An 18,979-nucleotide genomic window follows, 5' to 3' on the forward strand; every position below is an offset into this window, starting at 1 on the left:
TCATCAAATCAAATCATTTCAACTTTATTTTTAAGGATTAAAGTGTTATTTTTGCACCAAACTAAAGATAAAAACGTCCTCTATCGTGCTATATATCATAATTGATTAGGTTATAAAGCAAAAAATTGAGATTTCTTCTTATTTAAGTTAACCTCAAAGTATCAAAAATGAACAAGTTACTTTAAAGCTATTTTTCAAAAAAATTTGATTATTAACTACAATATTTTTATGAAGTAACATAAAATAGGCGATCTTAGCTTCAATATGCGATATTAATCACCAATTAATTCCAACAAACACTGATTGTACGATTTTTTAAACTTTTCATTAACCTCAAAATGATTGATAATCTCAAAAAATCATTTCAACTTTATTTTTAGGAATTAAGGTGTTATTTTTGCACCAAACTAAAGATAAAAGCGTCCTCTATCGTGCTATATATCATAATTGCTTAGGTTATAAAGCAAAAAATTGTGATTTCTTCTTATTTAAGTTAACCTCAAAGTATCAAAAATGAACAAGTTACTTTAAAGCTATTTTTCAAAAAAATTTGATTATTAACTACAATATTTTTATGAAGTAACATAAAATAGGCGATTTTAGCTTCAATTTGCGATATTAATCACCAATTAATTCCAACAAACACATATTGTACGATTTTTTAAACATTTCGTTAACCTCAAAATGATTGATAATCTCAAAATACATATCAACTTTATTTTTAAGGATTAAGTTGTTATTTTTGCACCATACTAAAGATAAAAACGTCCTCTATCGTGCTATATATCATCATTGATTAGGTTATAAAGCAAAAAATTGAGATTTCTTCTTATTTATGTTAACCTCAAAGTATCAAAAATGAACAAGTTACTTTAAAGCTGTTTTTCAAAAAAATTTGATTATTAACTACAATATTTTTATGAATTGCCATAAAATAGGCGATTTTAGCTTCAATTTGCGATATTAATCACCAATTAATTCCAATAAATACAGATTGTACGATTTTTTAAACTTTTCATTAACCTCAAAATGATTGATAATCTCAAAAAATCATTTCAACTTTATTTTTAGGGATTAAGGTGTTATTTTTGCACCAAACTAAAGATAAAAACGTCCTCTATCGTGCTATTTATCATAATTGATTAGGTTATAAAGCAAAAAATTGAGATTTCTTCTTATTCAAGTTAACCTCAAAGTACCAAAAATGAACAAGTTACTTTAAAGCTATTTTTCAAAAAAATTTGATTATTAACTACAATATTTTTATGAAATACCATAAAATAGGCGATTTTAGCTTCAATTTGCGATATTAATCATCAATTAATTTCAACAAATACGGATTGTATGATTTTTTAAACATTTCATTAACCTCAAAATGATTGATAATCTCAAGAAATCATTTCAACCTTCCTTTTTGGGGATTAAGGTGTTATTTTTGCACCAAACTAAAGATAAAAACGTCCTTTATTGTGCTATATATCATAACTGATTAGGTTACAAAGCAAAAAATTGAGATTTCTTCTTATTTAAGTTAACCTCAAAGTATCAAAAATGAACAAGTTACTTTAAAGCTGTTTTTCAAAAAAATTTGATTATTAACTACAATATTTTTATGAATTGCCATAAAATAGGCGATTTTAGCTTCAATTTGCGATATTAATCACCAATTAATTCCAACAGACACAGATTGTACGATTTTTTAAACTTTTCATTAACCTCAAAATGATTGATAATCTCAAGAAATCATTTCAACCTTCCTTTTTGGGGATTAAGGTGTTATTTTTGCACCAAACTAAAGATAAAAACGTCCTCTATCGTGCTATATATCATAATTGATTAGGTTTTAAAGCAAATAATTGAGATTTCTTCTTATTTAAGTTAACCTCAAAGTATCAAAAATGAACAAGTTACTTTAAAGCTATTTTTCAAAAAAAATTGATTATTAACTACAATATTTTTATGAACTTCCATAAAATAGGCGATTTTAGCTTCAATTTGCGATATTAATCACCAATTAATTCCAACAAATACGATTTTTTAAACTTTTCATTAACCTCAAAATGATTGATAATCTCAAAATACATATCAACTTTATTTTTAAGGATTAAGGTGTTATTTTTGCACCAAACTAAAGATAAAAACGTCCTCTATCGTGCTATATATCATAATTGATTAGGTTATAAAGCAAAAAATTGAGATTTCTTCTTATTTAAGTTAACCTCAAAGTATCAAAAATGAACAAGTTATTTTAAAGCTATTTTTAAAAAAAAATTGATTATTAACTACAATATTTTTATAAATTACCATAAAATAGGTGATTTTAACTTCAATTTGCGATATTAATCACCAATTAATTCCAACAGACACAGATTGTACGATTTTTTAAACTTTTCATTAACCTCAAAATGAGTTCATTCGTTTATCAAATACAGTTCTGAAAAAAAGCCTTTTTTGATTTGCAATTTGAAAATTGTTTATTCTTAGAAACACAATAAAGATATTATGATTATTATTACAAAAAACTTTTCTTGCAATTTTTCTTCAAGTCTACCTTTTCTCCTTTTTTCCCTTGTTGGCAATGCATCAAGTTTCGTCATAATTTTACGAGCAGCTAATATGGAAAAACAGGTGGAGCATTGTTCAGTACATAGGAGAAAAGAGGGCCATTTGGAACGTCGACGTCGACAACGAGGGGGATGGTTCCGAGGAAAAAGTTTTTCGATCCGTGTGTTTTATGCAACACCGACGAGAACGAGAAGTTATCGAAGTTGCCCGCGTGAAAACAATTTCGGCGTTACGGCTAATCGACTTCCTCTGTGAAATTGCGAATTGACCGGCGTCGAGAATTTCCCCGACAATTTTCCTTCAATGGCATTGCATATTCAAGTAGGGGAATCACTTCGAGAATAATTAACTTCGTTTCTCCCGCGAAGAATTGTTAATTCGCAACTGCACCTCTATAAATGGTTTATTTGACAGTTAACTTGGGAAATGTCCGGAAAATCTCTTCAACCATATTTGAATTGTTAATTTTTGATGCTATTAAACGTTATTTAGGTTTTATTCGCTACATGTTTTAAAGGGTTAAATTGAATGGTGGGTTTATTAAAAAGTATGGGACGTTAAAAAATTTATTTAATCCGTGATCTGCGTTTTAATATGCTCTCTCGACATTCAGCGTTGTTTTATTTTATACTTTCCGCTCGACCCCTCGTGCGGGTATATTAAAAGTGAACCGATCCACTTTTCAGGCCGTATTCGTGATTAATATGCTCTCGTTTTGTTTGCGTGAATATTGCTTCAGAGTTTTGCATCGATACTTTTTTGTATAATGCAGAACATTTTTAATCAGCTAGCTAAAACTGACCAATACTACTGGATAAATTCAAACTAAATCAAAAAACATTTCTATTATCGTAATAAAAAATAAGAAAGAAATCAAAATGTCTAAAAGCAGCAATTAAAAATAATGCTGTGGAATTCCAATGGTCTTCGACAGCATCAAAACACACTACCAATAATATTTAAAAAGAGGCCGGAAAGTAGAAAAGAGAAAAGAAGAAGACTGGAAAGTTTATAAACTACACCAGTCCAATTATAAAAAGCTTTAAGATAGAGGAAGAGATTAGCTTGGCAAAAATTCTGAGAAGATATTGAGGACACACCGTCGGCTGTAGGGCTAGCAAAAGTGTTCCTTTACCAACAACCGGATATGGGAAGAAGAACCTGTATGGAATCAAAAGGTAGAGGACTGAAGGCTAGTTAATCTTGTGGTGACTGAAACCAGAGTTGGCTGGGCCATACAGTCCTTCTCACCATTTAAATCTGCCGGTCCTAATCGTATTCTGCATGTATTCTACATACAGTGGTGTATGGCGGAATTACTACCACACCTACTAAAAATATACAAAGGTTGCTTAGCATTCCGCTATGTCCCCTTATCCTGGAGAGAAGTAAAAGTAGCCTTCATCCCCAAACCTGGGAGGAGACATTACACTGATCCAAAATCATATAGACCAGTGGTGTCCATAACGTCGATCAGCGTTTTGAGTCGACATTTATATAAAAAGTCGATTTTGATCAAAAATTAGTGGACACCACTGCTCTAAATCGATTAAACGTCAAAATTGTTGATTTTCGAAAATTAACTCAATCATAACTCAAAAACTAAAAGCGATGGAGAAAAACTTTTTATACATAAAACCTTAGTAATGGGCCATAAAGACTAGATCCATAACAAGATTGAACTCAATTATTACCATTTTTTATTTATAAGCTCTAAATCGATTGAACATCAAAATTGTTGATTTTCGAAAATTAACTCAATCATAACTCAAAAATTAAAAGCGATGGAGAAAAACTTTTTATACATAAAACCTTAGTAATGGGCCATAAAGACTAGATCCATAACAAGATTGAACCCAATAATTACCATTTTTTATTTATAAGCTCTAAATCGATTAAACATCAAAATTGTTGATTTTCGAAAATTAACTCAATCATAACTCAAAAACTAAAAGCGATGGAGAAAAACTTTTTATACATAAAAACTTAGTAATGGGCCATAAAGACTAGATCCATAAAAAGATTGAACTCAATTATTACCATTTTTTATTTATAAGCTCTAAATCGATTAAACATCAAAATTGTTGAGTTTCGAAAATTAACTCAATCATAACTCATAAACTAAAAGCGATGGAGAAAAACTTTTTATACATAAAACCTTAGTAATAGGCCATAAAGACTAGATCCATAACAAGATTGAACTCAATTATTACTATTTTTTATTTATAAGCTCTAAATCGGTTAAATATCAAAATTGTTGATTTTCGAAAATTAACTCAATTATAACTCAAAAACTAAACGCGATGGAGAAAAACTTTTTATACATAAAACTTTAGTAATGGGCGATAAAGACTAGATCCATAACAAGATTGAACCCAATTATTATCATTTTTTATTTATAAGCTCTATATCGATTAAACATCAAAATTGTTGATTTTAGAAAATTAACTCAATCATAACTCAAAAACTAAAAGCGATGGGGAAATACTTTTTATACATAAAACCTTAGTAATGGGCCATAAAGACTAGATCCATAACAAGATTGAACCCAATTATTACCATTTTTTATTTATCAGCTCTAAATCGATTAAACATCAAAATTGTTGATTTTCGAAAATTAACTCAATCATAACTCAAAAACTAAAAGCGATGGAGAAAAACTTTTTATACATAAAAACTTAGTAATGGGCCATAAAGACTAGATCCATAACAAGATTGAACCCAATTATTACCATTTTTTATTTATAAGCTCTAAATCGATTAAAATCAAAATTGTTGATTTTCGAAAATTAACTCAATCATAACTCAAAACCTAAAAACGATGGAGAAAAACTTTTTATACATAAAACCTTAGTAATGGGCCATACAGACTAGATCCATAACAAGATTGAACCCAATTATTACCATTTTTTATTTATAAGCTCTAAATCGATTAAACATCAAAATTGTTGATTTTCGAAAATTAACTCAATCATAACTCAAAAACTAAAAGCGATGGAGAAAAACTTTTTATACACAAAACCTTAGTAATGGGCCATAAAGACTAGATCCATAACAAGATTAAACCCAATTATTATCATTTTTTATTTATAAGCTCTAAATCGATTAAACATCAAAATTGTTGATTTTCGAAAATTAACTCAATCATAACTCATAAACTAAAAGCGACGGGGAAATACTTTTTATACATAAAACCTTAGTAATGGGCCATAAAGACTAGATCCATAACAAGATTGAACCCAATTATTACCATTTTTTATTTATAAGCTCTAAATCGATTAAAATCAAAATTGTTGATTTTCGAAAATTAACTCAATCATAACTCAAAAACTAAAAGCGATGGAGACAAACTTTTTATACATAAAACCTTAGTAATGGGCCATAAAGACTATATCCATAACAAGATTGAACCCAATTATTACCATTTTTTATTTATAAGCTCTAAATCGATTAAAATGAAAATTGTAGATTTTCGAAAATTAACTCAATCATAACTCAAAAACTAAAAGCGATGGAGAAAAACTTTTTATACATAAAACCTTAGTAATGGGCCATAAAGACTAGATCCATAACAAGATTGAACCCAATTATTACCATTTTTTATTTATAAGCTCTAAATCGATAAAATCAAAATTGTTGATTTTCGAAAATTAACTCAATCATAACTCAAAATTAAAAGCGATGGAGAAAAACTTTTTATACATAAAACCTTAGTAATGGGCCATAAAGACTAGATCCATAACAAGATTGAACCCAATTATTACCATTTTTTATTTATAAGCTCTAAATCGATAAAATCAAAATTGTTGATTTCCGAAAATTAACTCAATTATAACTCAAAAAGTAAAAGCGTTGGGAAAATACTTTTTATACATAAAACCTTAGTAATGGACCATAAAGACTAAATCCATAACAAGATTGAACCCAATTATTACCATTTTTTATTTATAAGCTCTAAATCGATTAAACATCAAAATTGTTGATTTTCGAAAATTAACTCATTCATAACTCAAAAACTAAAAGCGATGGAGAAAAACTTTTTATACACAAAACCTTAGTAATGGGCCATAAAGACTAGATCCATAACAAGATTGAACCCAATTATTATCATTTTTTATTTATAAGCTCTAAATCGATTAAACATCAAAATTGTTGATTTTCGAAAATTAACTCAATCATAACTCATAAACTAAAAGCGACGGGGAAATACTTTTTATACATAAAACCTTAGTAATGGACCATAAAGACTAAATCCATAACAAGATTGAACCCAATTATTACCATTTTTTATTTATAAGCTCTAAATCGATTAAACATCAAAATTGTTGATTTTCGAAAATTAACTCAATTATAACTCAAAAACTAAAAGCGATGGAGAAAAACTTTTTATACACAAAACCTTAGTAATGGGCCATAAAGACTAGATCCATAACAAGATTAAACCCAATTATTATCATTTTTTATTTATAAGCTCTAAATCGATTAAACATCAAAATTGTTGATTTTCGAAAATTAACTCAATAATAACTCATAAACTAAAAGCGACGGGGAAATACTTTTTATACATAAAACCTTAGTAATGGGCCATAAAGACTAGATCCATAACAAGATTGAACCCAATTATTACCATTTTTTATTTATAAGCTCTAAATCGATTAAAATCAAAATTGTTGATTTTCGAAAATTAACTCAATCATAACTCAAAAACTAAAAGCGATGGAGACAAACTTTTTATACATAAAACCTTAGTAATGGGCCATAAAGACTATATCCATAACAAGATTGAACCCAATTATTACCATTTTTTATTTATAAGCTCTAAATCGATTAAAATGAAAATTGTAGATTTTCGAAAATTAACTCAATCATAACTCAAAAACTAAAAGCGATGGAGAAAAACTTTTTATACATAAAACCTTAGTAATGGGCCATAAAGACTAGATCCATAACAAGATTGAACCCAATTATTACCATTTTTTATTTATAAGCTCTAAATCGATAAAATCAAAATTATTGATTTTCGAAAATTAACTCAATCATAACTCAAAATTAAAAGCGATGGAGAAAAACTTTTTATACATAAAACCTTAGTAATGGGCCATAAAGACTAGATCCATAACAAGATTGAACCCAATTATTACCATTTTTTATTTATAAGCTCTAAATCGATAAAATCAAAATTGTTGATTTCCGAAAATTAACTCAATTATAACTCAAAAAGTAAAAGCGTTGGGAAAATACTTTTTATACATAAAACCTTAGTAATGGACCATAAAGACTAAATCCATAACAAGATTGAACCCAATTATTACCATTTTTTATTTATAAGCTCTAAATCGATTAAACATCAAAATTGTTGATTTTCGAAAATTAACTCAATCATAACTCAAAAACTAAAAGCGATGGAGAAAAACTTTTTATACACAAAACCTTAGTAATGGGCCATAAAGACTAGATCCATAACAAGATTAAACCCAATTATTATCATTTTTTATTTATAAGCTCTAAATCGATTAAACATCAAAATTGTTGATTTTCGAAAATTAACTCAATCATAACTCATAAACTAAAAGCGACGGGGAAATACTTTTTATACATAAAACCTTAGTAATGGGCCATAAAGACTAGATCCATAACAAGATTGAACCCAATTATTACCATTTTTTATTTATAAGCTCTAAATCGATTAAAATCAAAATTGTTGATTTTCGAAAATTAACTCAATCATAACTCAAAAACTAAAAGCGATGGAGACAAACTTTTTATACATAAAACCTTAGTAATGGGCCATAAAGACTATATCCATAACAAGATTAAACCCAATTATTACCATTTTTTATTTATAAGCTCTATATCGATTAAAATGAAAATTGTAGATTTTCGAAAATTAACTCAATCATAACTCAAAAACTAAAAGCGATGGAGAAAAACTTTTTATACATAAAACCTTAGTAATGGGCCATAAAGACTAGATCCATAACAAGATTGAACCCAATTATTACCATTTTTTATTTATAAGCTCTAAATCGATTAAAATGAAAATTGTAGATTTTCGAAAATTAACTCAATCATAACTCAAAAACTAAAAGCGATGGAGAAAAACTTTTTATACATAAAACCTTAGTAATGGGCCATAAAGACTAGATCCATAACAAGATTGAACCCAATTATTACCATTTTTTATTTATAAGCTCTAAATCGATAAAATCAAAATTGTTGATTTTCGAAAATTAACTCAATCATAACTCAAAATTAAAAGCGATGGAGAAAAACTTTTTATACATAAAACCTTAGTAATGGGCCATAAAGACTAGATCCATAACAAGATTGAACCCAATTATTACCATTTTTTATTTATAAGCTCTAAATCGATTAAACATCAAAATTGTTGATTTTCGAAAATTAACTCTATCATAACTCAAAAACTAAAAGCGATGGAGAAAAACTTTTTATACACAAAACCTTAGTAATGGGCCATAAAGACTAGATCCATAACAAGATTGAACCCAATTATTATCATTTTTTATTTATAAGCTCTAAATCGATTAAACATCAAAATTGTTGATTTTCGAAAATTAACTCAATCATAACTCATAAACTAAAAGCGACGGGGAAATACTTTTTATACATAAAACCTTAGTAATGGGCCATAAAGACTAGATCCATAACAAGATTGAACCCAATTATTACCATTTTTTATTTATAAGCTCTAAATCGATTAAAATCAAAATTGTTGATTTTCGAAAATTAACTCAATCATAACTCAAAAACTAAAAGCGATGGAGACAAACTTTTTATACATAAAACCTTAGTAATGGGCCATAAAGACTATATCCATAACAAGATTGAACCCAATTATTACCATTTTTTATTTATAAGCTCTAAATCGATTAAAATGAAAATTGTAGATTTTCGAAAATTAACTCAATCATAACTCAAAAACTAAAAGCGATGGAGAAAAACTTTTTATACATAAAACCTTAGTAATGGGCCATAAAGACTAGATCCATAACAAGATTGAACCCAATTATTACCATTTTTTATTTATAAGCTCTAAATCGATAAAATCAAAATTGTTGATTTTCGAAAATTAACTCAATCATAACTCAAAAACTAAAAGCGATGGAGAAAAACTTTTTATACATAAAACCTTAGTAATGGGCCATAAAGACTAGATCCATAACAAGATTGAACCCAATTATTACCATTTTTTATTTATAAGCTCTAAATCGATAAAATCAAAATTGTTGATTTTCGAAAATTAACTCAATTATAACTCAAAAAAATGATGACATGATGGCAAGAAAAGCTGCAGGCGAACCTCCGGGATCGCCAGAACCATTCATTGCCCCAACATTAAGGTCTTTAATACAACTTCAAAAAAGAGGAAACACGTAAGAAGTTTCTAAACTACTGGGACAGGACACCAGGATGTCGCCAAGCCAAGGAGGCTCTGATGTACCCTGACCCTAAACGAACAGATTTATTATAGCACTTAATCTACCGGTTTTCAAAATTTTAACAAATTTTGACAAAAATTGTACCTTCTGGGAATACCCTACTTATATTGCATAAAAGTATATACCAACGATGTGGCAATGTCGCTCGAGCAGCGTTGCCAGATCGTTGGTATACAGTACGCGTCATAAGTAAACCTCCTGCCTAATTTGACAACGGTTCAAAACATAATATTGTCAAAATAGATGTTGACGCATATAAGAGCAAAAGTGCAAGAGAGCAATATTGTTAACAATAAAATTTGCTACAACTTTTGTTATAAAAGATTTCTTATAGCATACTCCGATTCCCAAGTGTTACCTTTAATAACTTGAAAAAGTAACAAATTCATCAAATTTTCCTATTTTCGTATCAATCTCGATATTGACGTAACTAAGAGCAAAAGTGCAAGAGAGCAATATTGTTAACAATAAAATTTGCAACAATTTTTGTTATAAAAGTTTTCTTATAGCATACTCCGATTCCCAAACGTTACCTTTAATATCTTGAAAAATAAACAAATTTTTCAAATTTTCATATTTTTGTATTTTTCTCGATATTGACGCATCTAAGAGTAAAAGTGTAAGAGAGCAATATTGTTAACAGTAAAATTTGCAACAATTTTTGTTATAAAAGTTTTCTTATAGCAAGCTCCGATTCTCAAGTGTTACCTTTAATAATTTGAAAGAGCAACAAATTCATAAAATTTTCATATTTTCGTATCTATCTCGATATTGACGTATCTAACAGCAAAAGTGCAAGAGAGCAATATTGTTAACAATAAAATTTGCTACAACTTTTGTTATAAAAGATTTCTTATAGCATACTCCGATTCCCATACGTTACCTTTAATATTCTTTAATATTAACGCATTCGATCGGGTCGACCATAATTTATTATTAAGTAAGATGGCAGGCTTTGGTATTGGTGGTCGGTTGTTGGCCTAGCTTAGGTCTTATTTGAGCGGCAAAATTCAGGTTGTCTCTGTTGGGGGGTACTGCTCTGTACCCACCAACTGAGGTTGTAGTGTCTTCGGGTGTGCCGCAGGTGAGTCATCTTGGTCCCCTACTGGTTAATATGTACATTAATGACATTTTCAGTGTCATTAGGTGGTCAAACTGTTTAATGTATGCCGATGACCTCAAAATCTTTCTTCGTGTTTCGTCACCCATGGATTGTTCCAAGTTGCAGCGCGGTGTTGATAACTTGGAGCGATATTGCCAATCAAATATGTTAACATTAAATCATTTAAAATGTAATGTAATTACTTTCAGGCGAAAAGATAATGTGATTACCTTCAATTACACATTGAATGAAGTAACTATGCCAAGAGTCCCGCATGTTAGAGATCTGGGCATTGTTATGGATGAACAATTACAGTTCGATGTTCACATTGATGGAGTGGTTAGTAAGGCTTGGCGTATGCTTGGCTTTATTACTCGTTCGACAGAACAGTTCTCAAACGTATCATCCTTTAGGGTCTTATATTATTCTTTTGTTTTTAGGGTGCTGAATTATTGTAGCGTTGTGTGGAGTCATTTATATAACTAGATTGGAAAAAATCCAAAAACGATTTTTAAAGTATTTATGTTTTAAGAGTCATCAGGATTTTGTTAATTACGAGTCTGCCTGTAGACTTTTTAATTTTGTTTCCCTTCGTGAATGGAGATTCTGCAATGATGTTTTTATGCTGTATAAGATAGTAAATGCCCGGTGTGACTATATTGCGTTGGTTGCTGCTATAGATATACATAGTCCATCTCGCTCTCTACGTCACAACCACTTATTCTGCACATACCACGCACAAATTATTTTTATAACTCGCCGATTTTTCGTATGTCGCGGGCGTCCGACTGTATTGATGTGGACGTATTTTACCATCCATATAAGAGGTTCAGGAGCTTGGTCCTCTCGGCGGTCCGTGCCTTGGACGTTTAATGATCTTTTTGTTTTTTCGTTAACTTAATTTTGATTATTATCTTTTGTTGTTCCCCATAATAATTATAATAATGGTAATCTATTGTGTATATTATTATATATATACAGGTTGTCAAGAAACTCAACGTCAAGTGGGTACCGGGTGAGAGGCCAACCCATACCTGTTCTGGTAAAAATAAGAAAAAAATTCTATGTCTCTTAGTTAAGTGGTAATAGACACATTTTTGAAAATGTTAAAAATCGTTCCCGTACATCATATTTTTAGGTACTATGGTCAGAAATGTTCGCAATTTAATAGTGATTTTTTTAATAATGTATTCCTAATGAACCATACTACTATAGCAGTCACAAATCGAACAACAAAAGTCGTTAGTTTTGCAAAAAAAAAGTTTTAGTTTGAGTTAAGGCTGAAAGAATTTATGTCTATTAAGTTTGACACACGATTTCTAAACAAAGGAGTAGTACAACATCCTTGGCAAGTTATTTTAAGTCAAGATTTCCAAAGGATCCAAAGGTATATTTCAAGTATGGAATCCAAAGGTAGAGGACTGGAGGCTAGCTAATCTTGTGGTGACTGAAACCAGAGTTGGAGTTCTACCGGTTTTCAAAATTTTAACAAATTTTGACAAAAATTGTACCTTATGGGAATACCCTACTTATATTGCATAAAAGCATATACCAACGATGTGGCAATGTCGCTCGAGCAACGTTGCCAGATCATTGGTATATACAGTACGCGTCATAAGTAAACCTCCTGCCTAATTTGACAACGGTTCAAAACATAATATTGTCAAAATAGATATTGACGCATCTAAGAGCAAAAGTGCAAGAGAGCAATATTGTTAACAATAAAATTTGCTACAACTTTTGTTATAAAAGATTTCTTATAACGTACTCCGATTCCCAAGTGTTACCTATAATAACTTGAAAGAGCAACAAATTCATAAAATTTTCATATTTTCGTATCTATCTCGATATTAACGCATCTAAGAGCAAAAGTGCAAGAGAGCAATATTGTTAACAATCAAATTTGCAACAATTTTTGTTATAAAAGTTTTCTTATAGCATACTCCGATTCCCAAACGTTACCTTTAATATCTTGAAAAATAAACAAATTTTTAAAATTTTCATATTTTTGTATTTTTCTCGATATTGACGTATCTAAGAGCAAAAGTGCAAGAGAGCAATATTGTTAACAATAAAATTTGCTACAACTTTTGTTATAAAAGATTTCTTATAGCATACTCCGATTCCCAAGTGTTACCTTTAATAACTTGAAAAAGCAACAAATTCATCAAATTTTCTTATTTTCGTATCTATCTCGATATTGACGTAACTAAGAGCAAAAGTGCAAGAGAGTAATATTGTTAACAATAAAATTTGCTACAACTTTTGTTATAAAAGATTTTTTATAGCAAGCTCCGATTCTCAAGTGTTACCTTTAATAACTTGAAAGAGCAACAAATTCATAAAATTTTCATATTTTCGTATCTATCTCGATATTGACGTATCTAAGAGCAAAAGTGTAACAGAGCTATATTGTTAACAATAAAATTAGCAACAATTTTTGTTATAAAAGATTTCTTATAGCATACTCCGATTCCCAAACGTTACCTTTAATATTTTGAAAAATAAACAAATTTTCATATTTTTGTATTTTTCTCGATATTGACGCATCTAAGAGCAAAAGTGTAAGAGAGCAATATTGTAATAATAATCTTAATCTAACATTCAACAAGGTAACTTTGTAAAGGTTTTCGTGTGTAACTCATAATTTACACAGGTGTCCGGTATCTTCCACATCAAGGCATTATACGGTTGTATGATACATTATTCCGAAGCGATCTTTCTAATTGTAAATAATAATATTAATATAATTAATATAATAATATTGTCCAATAGAACGACTTTGATTCACCGAAAAAGTTTATTTCTCTTCCCGTGTCGAATCTATTGGTAAGTACACGTGAGAAATATGTTTTGATCATTAATGTTGGGCCGATTACCTGAATCTGATTTACGATTTGCCATTGGACGTCGAAAAACAGTTCCCTTTATTTATGTATTTATATATAAATTTATATATTTATTTATTTATTATTATTATTATAATGCAGTTCTTGTTAATTGCCAACCTCAGTACGTCAAAGAAGGAAAAATAGACTCACCTGCAAAATCCATTTCCCTAAACTCCTTGACATATTTATTTTATAGTATAATAATTAAAATATCCTTTTAGGTCTTCATTTACAACCCGGGACTTCCTTTTGTTTTCCGGTTCAACGGCTTTAATTTAATTAACATTGGCCAATATCCTTTTATTTTTAATTCAATAATTTTTGCTTTTTCTGCTAAATATATTTGTAAACGTCCGCGACTAAATATTTTTTGTCCATCTCGACTTGAAAGTATAATAGTGTGGAATTATAACAAAAACAATAATCTCCTAAACGTGTGTGATGACAATATTTATCTATATTATGGGTAAAGCAAAGAGCTGCAAAACATTATCTAGTTTAATTTGGTGTTAAAAATAAGTAATGTATTTAGTAGGTGCTATACAATTATGCTATGCATAATATAGACAAAAAAAATTGTTGTAATTTTTTGCTTACTTTTTCTCCATAATCGCCTTCAACGGCAACGGTGGACACGTACTTCCACCCGAGAGCTTTTATGACCTCGACCATGGCTTGAGCTTGAAAGTTATCAGGTGGTACGACTCGGCTAAAGTATTCAAACCTGGACTTGTCCGAAAGCTCTGTACTTGTGGACGCGTAGCTAACTTGTGGTATCTGGAACAACCGCGATAACATTAAATCGACTATAGACCGTTTGGTATGTTTTCAAAGGAACTAAGTAAATTTTACCTTTCCCAAAGCTAACAGAAATATTACGTTTGTCGGTTTCCTTTATAAATATTACATGAAAGGAAGAATTACTTACATAAAAATTGAATTTTACCAAAATGGAATATAAAAATGATGGGGAAAAGTACTTGCAAATTGCGGGGCTTCATGAGTGTGCTCGTAGAAAAGAACCGTTGAACGACACAAGTTTCCGTCGTTAGCCAACTTATACACCAGCGGAGGGTTTAAATTAAAATTTCACCTGTGCACGAACCGACCGAAAAGTGCACTGGTAAAGCTTCGAATTGGCCAGAAATCAATATCCGAAGGTCAGTGAAATTTAAACAGAACGGTCGCATATAAGCTCAAATTTCGAATTTGTCCGCATCACCTATTGTTGTGGATGGGACGTGTGCGTATAACAATAACCAGGAAAGCTAAATGAAATACCGAATACCACTTACCTTGAATAGACGCAATATGTTCGCGACCATAATTGAAACGACGCTAAACGATGCCCCAATAACTGCTGTTACTGGTTTATAAGGGACATACACCGGCGGTTTTCCTGATTCACATTTATATTCGGACATGTCCTGCAAATAAAAAACATCCTTTTTAATCATACTCAGGAAATTAAAATAATTTCATAAATTGATTCAATCTTTATTTAGATTGATTGAATATGATATTGAACAATAACAAAATTAATAATTAAATACAAACATTTCTCATCGAAAATAAGATCGACATAGCAAAAATGATAAAAAAAACTTTGTATTAGATATTCAACGTGTAGCATGGAATAACACAAAAAACTGAAAAATAAAAATGCTGACAAGAATTACTCTCAAGAAATTAGAGAACTAGTGGCAGAAAAAAAGAAGAGCTAAAACAGATAAAGGAGTTAATAAAGCAAGTAATTTTTCATTATGGAGAGCAACAAGAAAGCTTAATGTTGAAATGAAATCACTTCCAGTCAATAGATTCTCTCTATACAAGACTTGCTTACCTACACCGTGAACTCAGTCTACATTTCAACTTTCTTGAAATGGAACAAATTATAGTCAAGATTAGGGAAGAAGCCTGCCTGTGTAGTTATGATGAGTTCACCATTAAAAAACGAAAATTACACCTTTTAAGAACATAATCAAAATTCCATCAAGAATGCCTACCCTAAATTACATGAACCAAAGGCTACTCAGACAGGGCAAACTAATTTAGCTGATGCAAATAAACATAACGAACTTAAATACACTACCAATCTTACGAACATACAGTTCAATGACGATGAAGTCAACATACTTAACAAAAGCCACAAATTCGCCATTCAAACTCAACCAGACATACATTTAACAGTCATAGAGATTGACTGTGTCATCAACAAATTACCCAACCGCGACAACATAAAAAATGACATCATTCCTATTCTGAAAAGTTATGAAAAGTCATGCTGCAATAAAGGGAGATCACTTAATCAGAAGAATAATATTAAAAACCTTCGTATTGAAACTGTCATAAAAACTATAAAACAAAAATTACGCGTGGAGTGCCGTATCAAGGAACACGAAAGAGACGTCCAACAATCTGCAGTCGCAGAGCATTGCCACAAAGGAGGACACAGCATAGAGTTCGAAAAAACCAAAGTGCTGGCAAGAAACGAACATTACTTCCAAAGATTGACGAGAGAGGCGGTAGAGATTCATCGACATGGGAATAACATGAATAGAGAAGATGGCTGGGAACTCAGCCGCACATGGAAGATGTTGGTGAACTCAACGAAGCCTTCTCCACCCGGATTTGACAAAGCAACTTAGTTGACAATTAGACACTAATTAGTTATTAATTACCTTTTCATGTATTTATTGTCAAATTTTAAACGAATTCATGGCATCCGAAACGTCAAACATTCTTTCAAAAAACGCACGGCTTAACCCGGAAGATTCTAGGTCTAGTGTTAGTTCTTGTGATAGTTTTAGTTTAATTAATATCGGCCGTGAAAGCCTTCGTACTTAAATTTTCGAATTCCATAGATAAATCTAAGACAACTGTTTTGTACTCTCTGTATACTTCGCGAAGTGACCGCATCAATAGCGCCACACAAACTTATTTTCTAATAGGTCGCAAGTCGCCATATTCCTGTGGGTCACCCTGCTTAGGCAGCGGAACAACCACAGCACGCTTCCATTCCATGGGAAATACATGTTCAATTACACAACAGTTTAGTATATGAGTTAAATATGGCAAAATAGTTGGACAAGACATTTTGATCATGTCAATGGAGACACCATCCGCTCCAACTGCAGATGAGGCAATAGAATTAATCATCTCCAACACCAAAGAGACCTCCACTGGTTTAAAAGAAAAGTCATTTTTAAAACTAGAACTATCATAGAGATCTAAACCACGCCCTTGGAGGTCTTTAACAATTTCTTTGACACTATCCACAAAATATTCATTAATCTGGGTAGCATCTTTATGTGATTTAATATTCAATGACTTCAATTTGCTCCACATTTGCCCTCCATTACTGGTGACATGAAAATCCTCGTTGGCTAAGACAAGTTGATCATCAAAAACCCTGGTCAGTTAATGTCTGGTGTGGCATTGTTGGCAATAAAATAATTTATTGATGGCAATTTGAATGGCAGAAAGTATCGGAATTTTTGTTGAACGATTTACCGGTTTTGTTGGAAGACCTTATTCTGGAGCGAAGACTTGCGCTATGGTATCAGCATGATGGATGTCCATCTCATTATGTTCTAGCCGCAAGAGTACCCCCCTTTTCACCAAAAAAAGTTTACTTGAAACATTTTTCGATTCGAGTTTTGGTTTTCGAGATATAAGCGTATCTCTTTAAATAAAACACCCTGTATAGTCTTTGAAAGATTGGGAAAAGTCAATTGGTGATAAAACAACGTCTGCTACATTTTCTCAGCTTGAAACATTTATCACTGGACGAATTCATGCTTTAGAAGCTATCGAGCAAATATCTGGTCACCGCAAACCTGCATCTAATCTATCTGAGGTGCCCTCTAGAATTTTTAACCAAGTTAAGACTCATGTTTCGCAATCATTACTTAATTGTGCATGCTGCAAAGGTGACCATCATATTACATCTTATCCGCAATATCTTAATAAATCTGTAGCTCAACGTAAAGAGTTCGTCATATCTAAATGTCTTTGTTTTAATAGTCTTGGACCCCATCTATTGAAACATTGTAAAACTCAAAAACGATGCAAGCTCTGTCAAAAACAACATCATACAACGTTGCACAATAACCAAACCATCATCATCTCAACAAGAAACGATCTCGCCGACCTCATCAGAATTAATTTCGACTCAAAGTTTTATGCTATGATATCGATTATAACCGGTCTTCATGGCACGTGCTTCAAGTAATCAAGGTTCGGAGGTTTCTTTTGTTGCCGAAGCTATGGTTCAGTTAAACATTTCAAGAAGTAATGCTAATATTCCAATCGTTGGTGTTAGTGCTCAAAAAGCTGGATACTCAAGAGGACTCAAACCCCGACCAAACATTTAGTACTAAAGCAATTGTTCTTAAAACTTGTTCCAACTCTTCTCAAGAACCAATAGATGTCATTCTTGGAGCAGACATATACGCTCAAATCATTGAAAATAGAATCAGAAAAGGTGACGTTAATGCACCTATTGCTCAAAAAACTCAGCTTAGTTGGATATTGTCTTGTCCTGTTAACAATACTCCATTTCATTCTGCAATTCATGGCTTTCAGTGCACACTTGATGTTGAATTAAAAGATTCGATTCAACGATTTTGGCTACAAGAACAACCCAAAGCATCAACTGGAGTATCGGAGTATCATGATTTGGGGCACATGATAAAACTACCACACGACCAATCATTTTGTACTCCTCACTTCTTTTTACCTCATCATGGGGTGATCAAAGAAACAAGCACAACAACAAAACTACGAGTTGTTTTTAATGGATCCCAAAACACATCATTGGGAGAATCTCTTGACGACAATTTACATATAAGCCCAAAGCTCCAGAAAGATCTTTCAAATATTTTGATGCGTTGGAGACGGTATCACTTTGTATTCATTGCGGACATAGAGAAAATGTACCGTCAAATCATTGTCCATCC

At 31.0% G+C, this 18,979-nt stretch overlaps 1 protein-coding gene across 3 annotated transcripts in view; it reads right to left on the reverse strand.

The window, feature by feature from the left end:
• The window catches only part of LOC111421024 (metabotropic glutamate receptor 4-like), a 129,792-nt gene that overhangs the window by 58,456 nt on the left and 52,357 nt on the right, over positions 1 to 18,979 (reverse strand). For all 3 annotated transcript variants that reach the window (XR_011641310.1, XM_071198464.1, XM_071198463.1), the window contains exons 2-3: positions 15,314 to 15,445; positions 14,616 to 14,795 (exon numbers count right to left, since the gene is read on the reverse strand). Coding sequence is in view for 2 of the 3 variants with exons in the window: in XM_071198464.1 (XP_071054565.1) it covers positions 14,616 to 14,795; positions 15,314 to 15,445 (312 nt within the window). In the remaining variant the exon portion in view is untranslated. The remainder of the gene's footprint in view (positions 1 to 14,615; positions 14,796 to 15,313; positions 15,446 to 18,979) is intronic.

The sequence above is a fragment of the Onthophagus taurus genome, chromosome 8 (assembly GCF_036711975.1).
Source record: "Onthophagus taurus isolate NC chromosome 8, IU_Otau_3.0, whole genome shotgun sequence".
In the NCBI taxonomy this organism is placed as follows: Eukaryota; Metazoa; Arthropoda; class Insecta; order Coleoptera; family Scarabaeidae; genus Onthophagus; species Onthophagus taurus.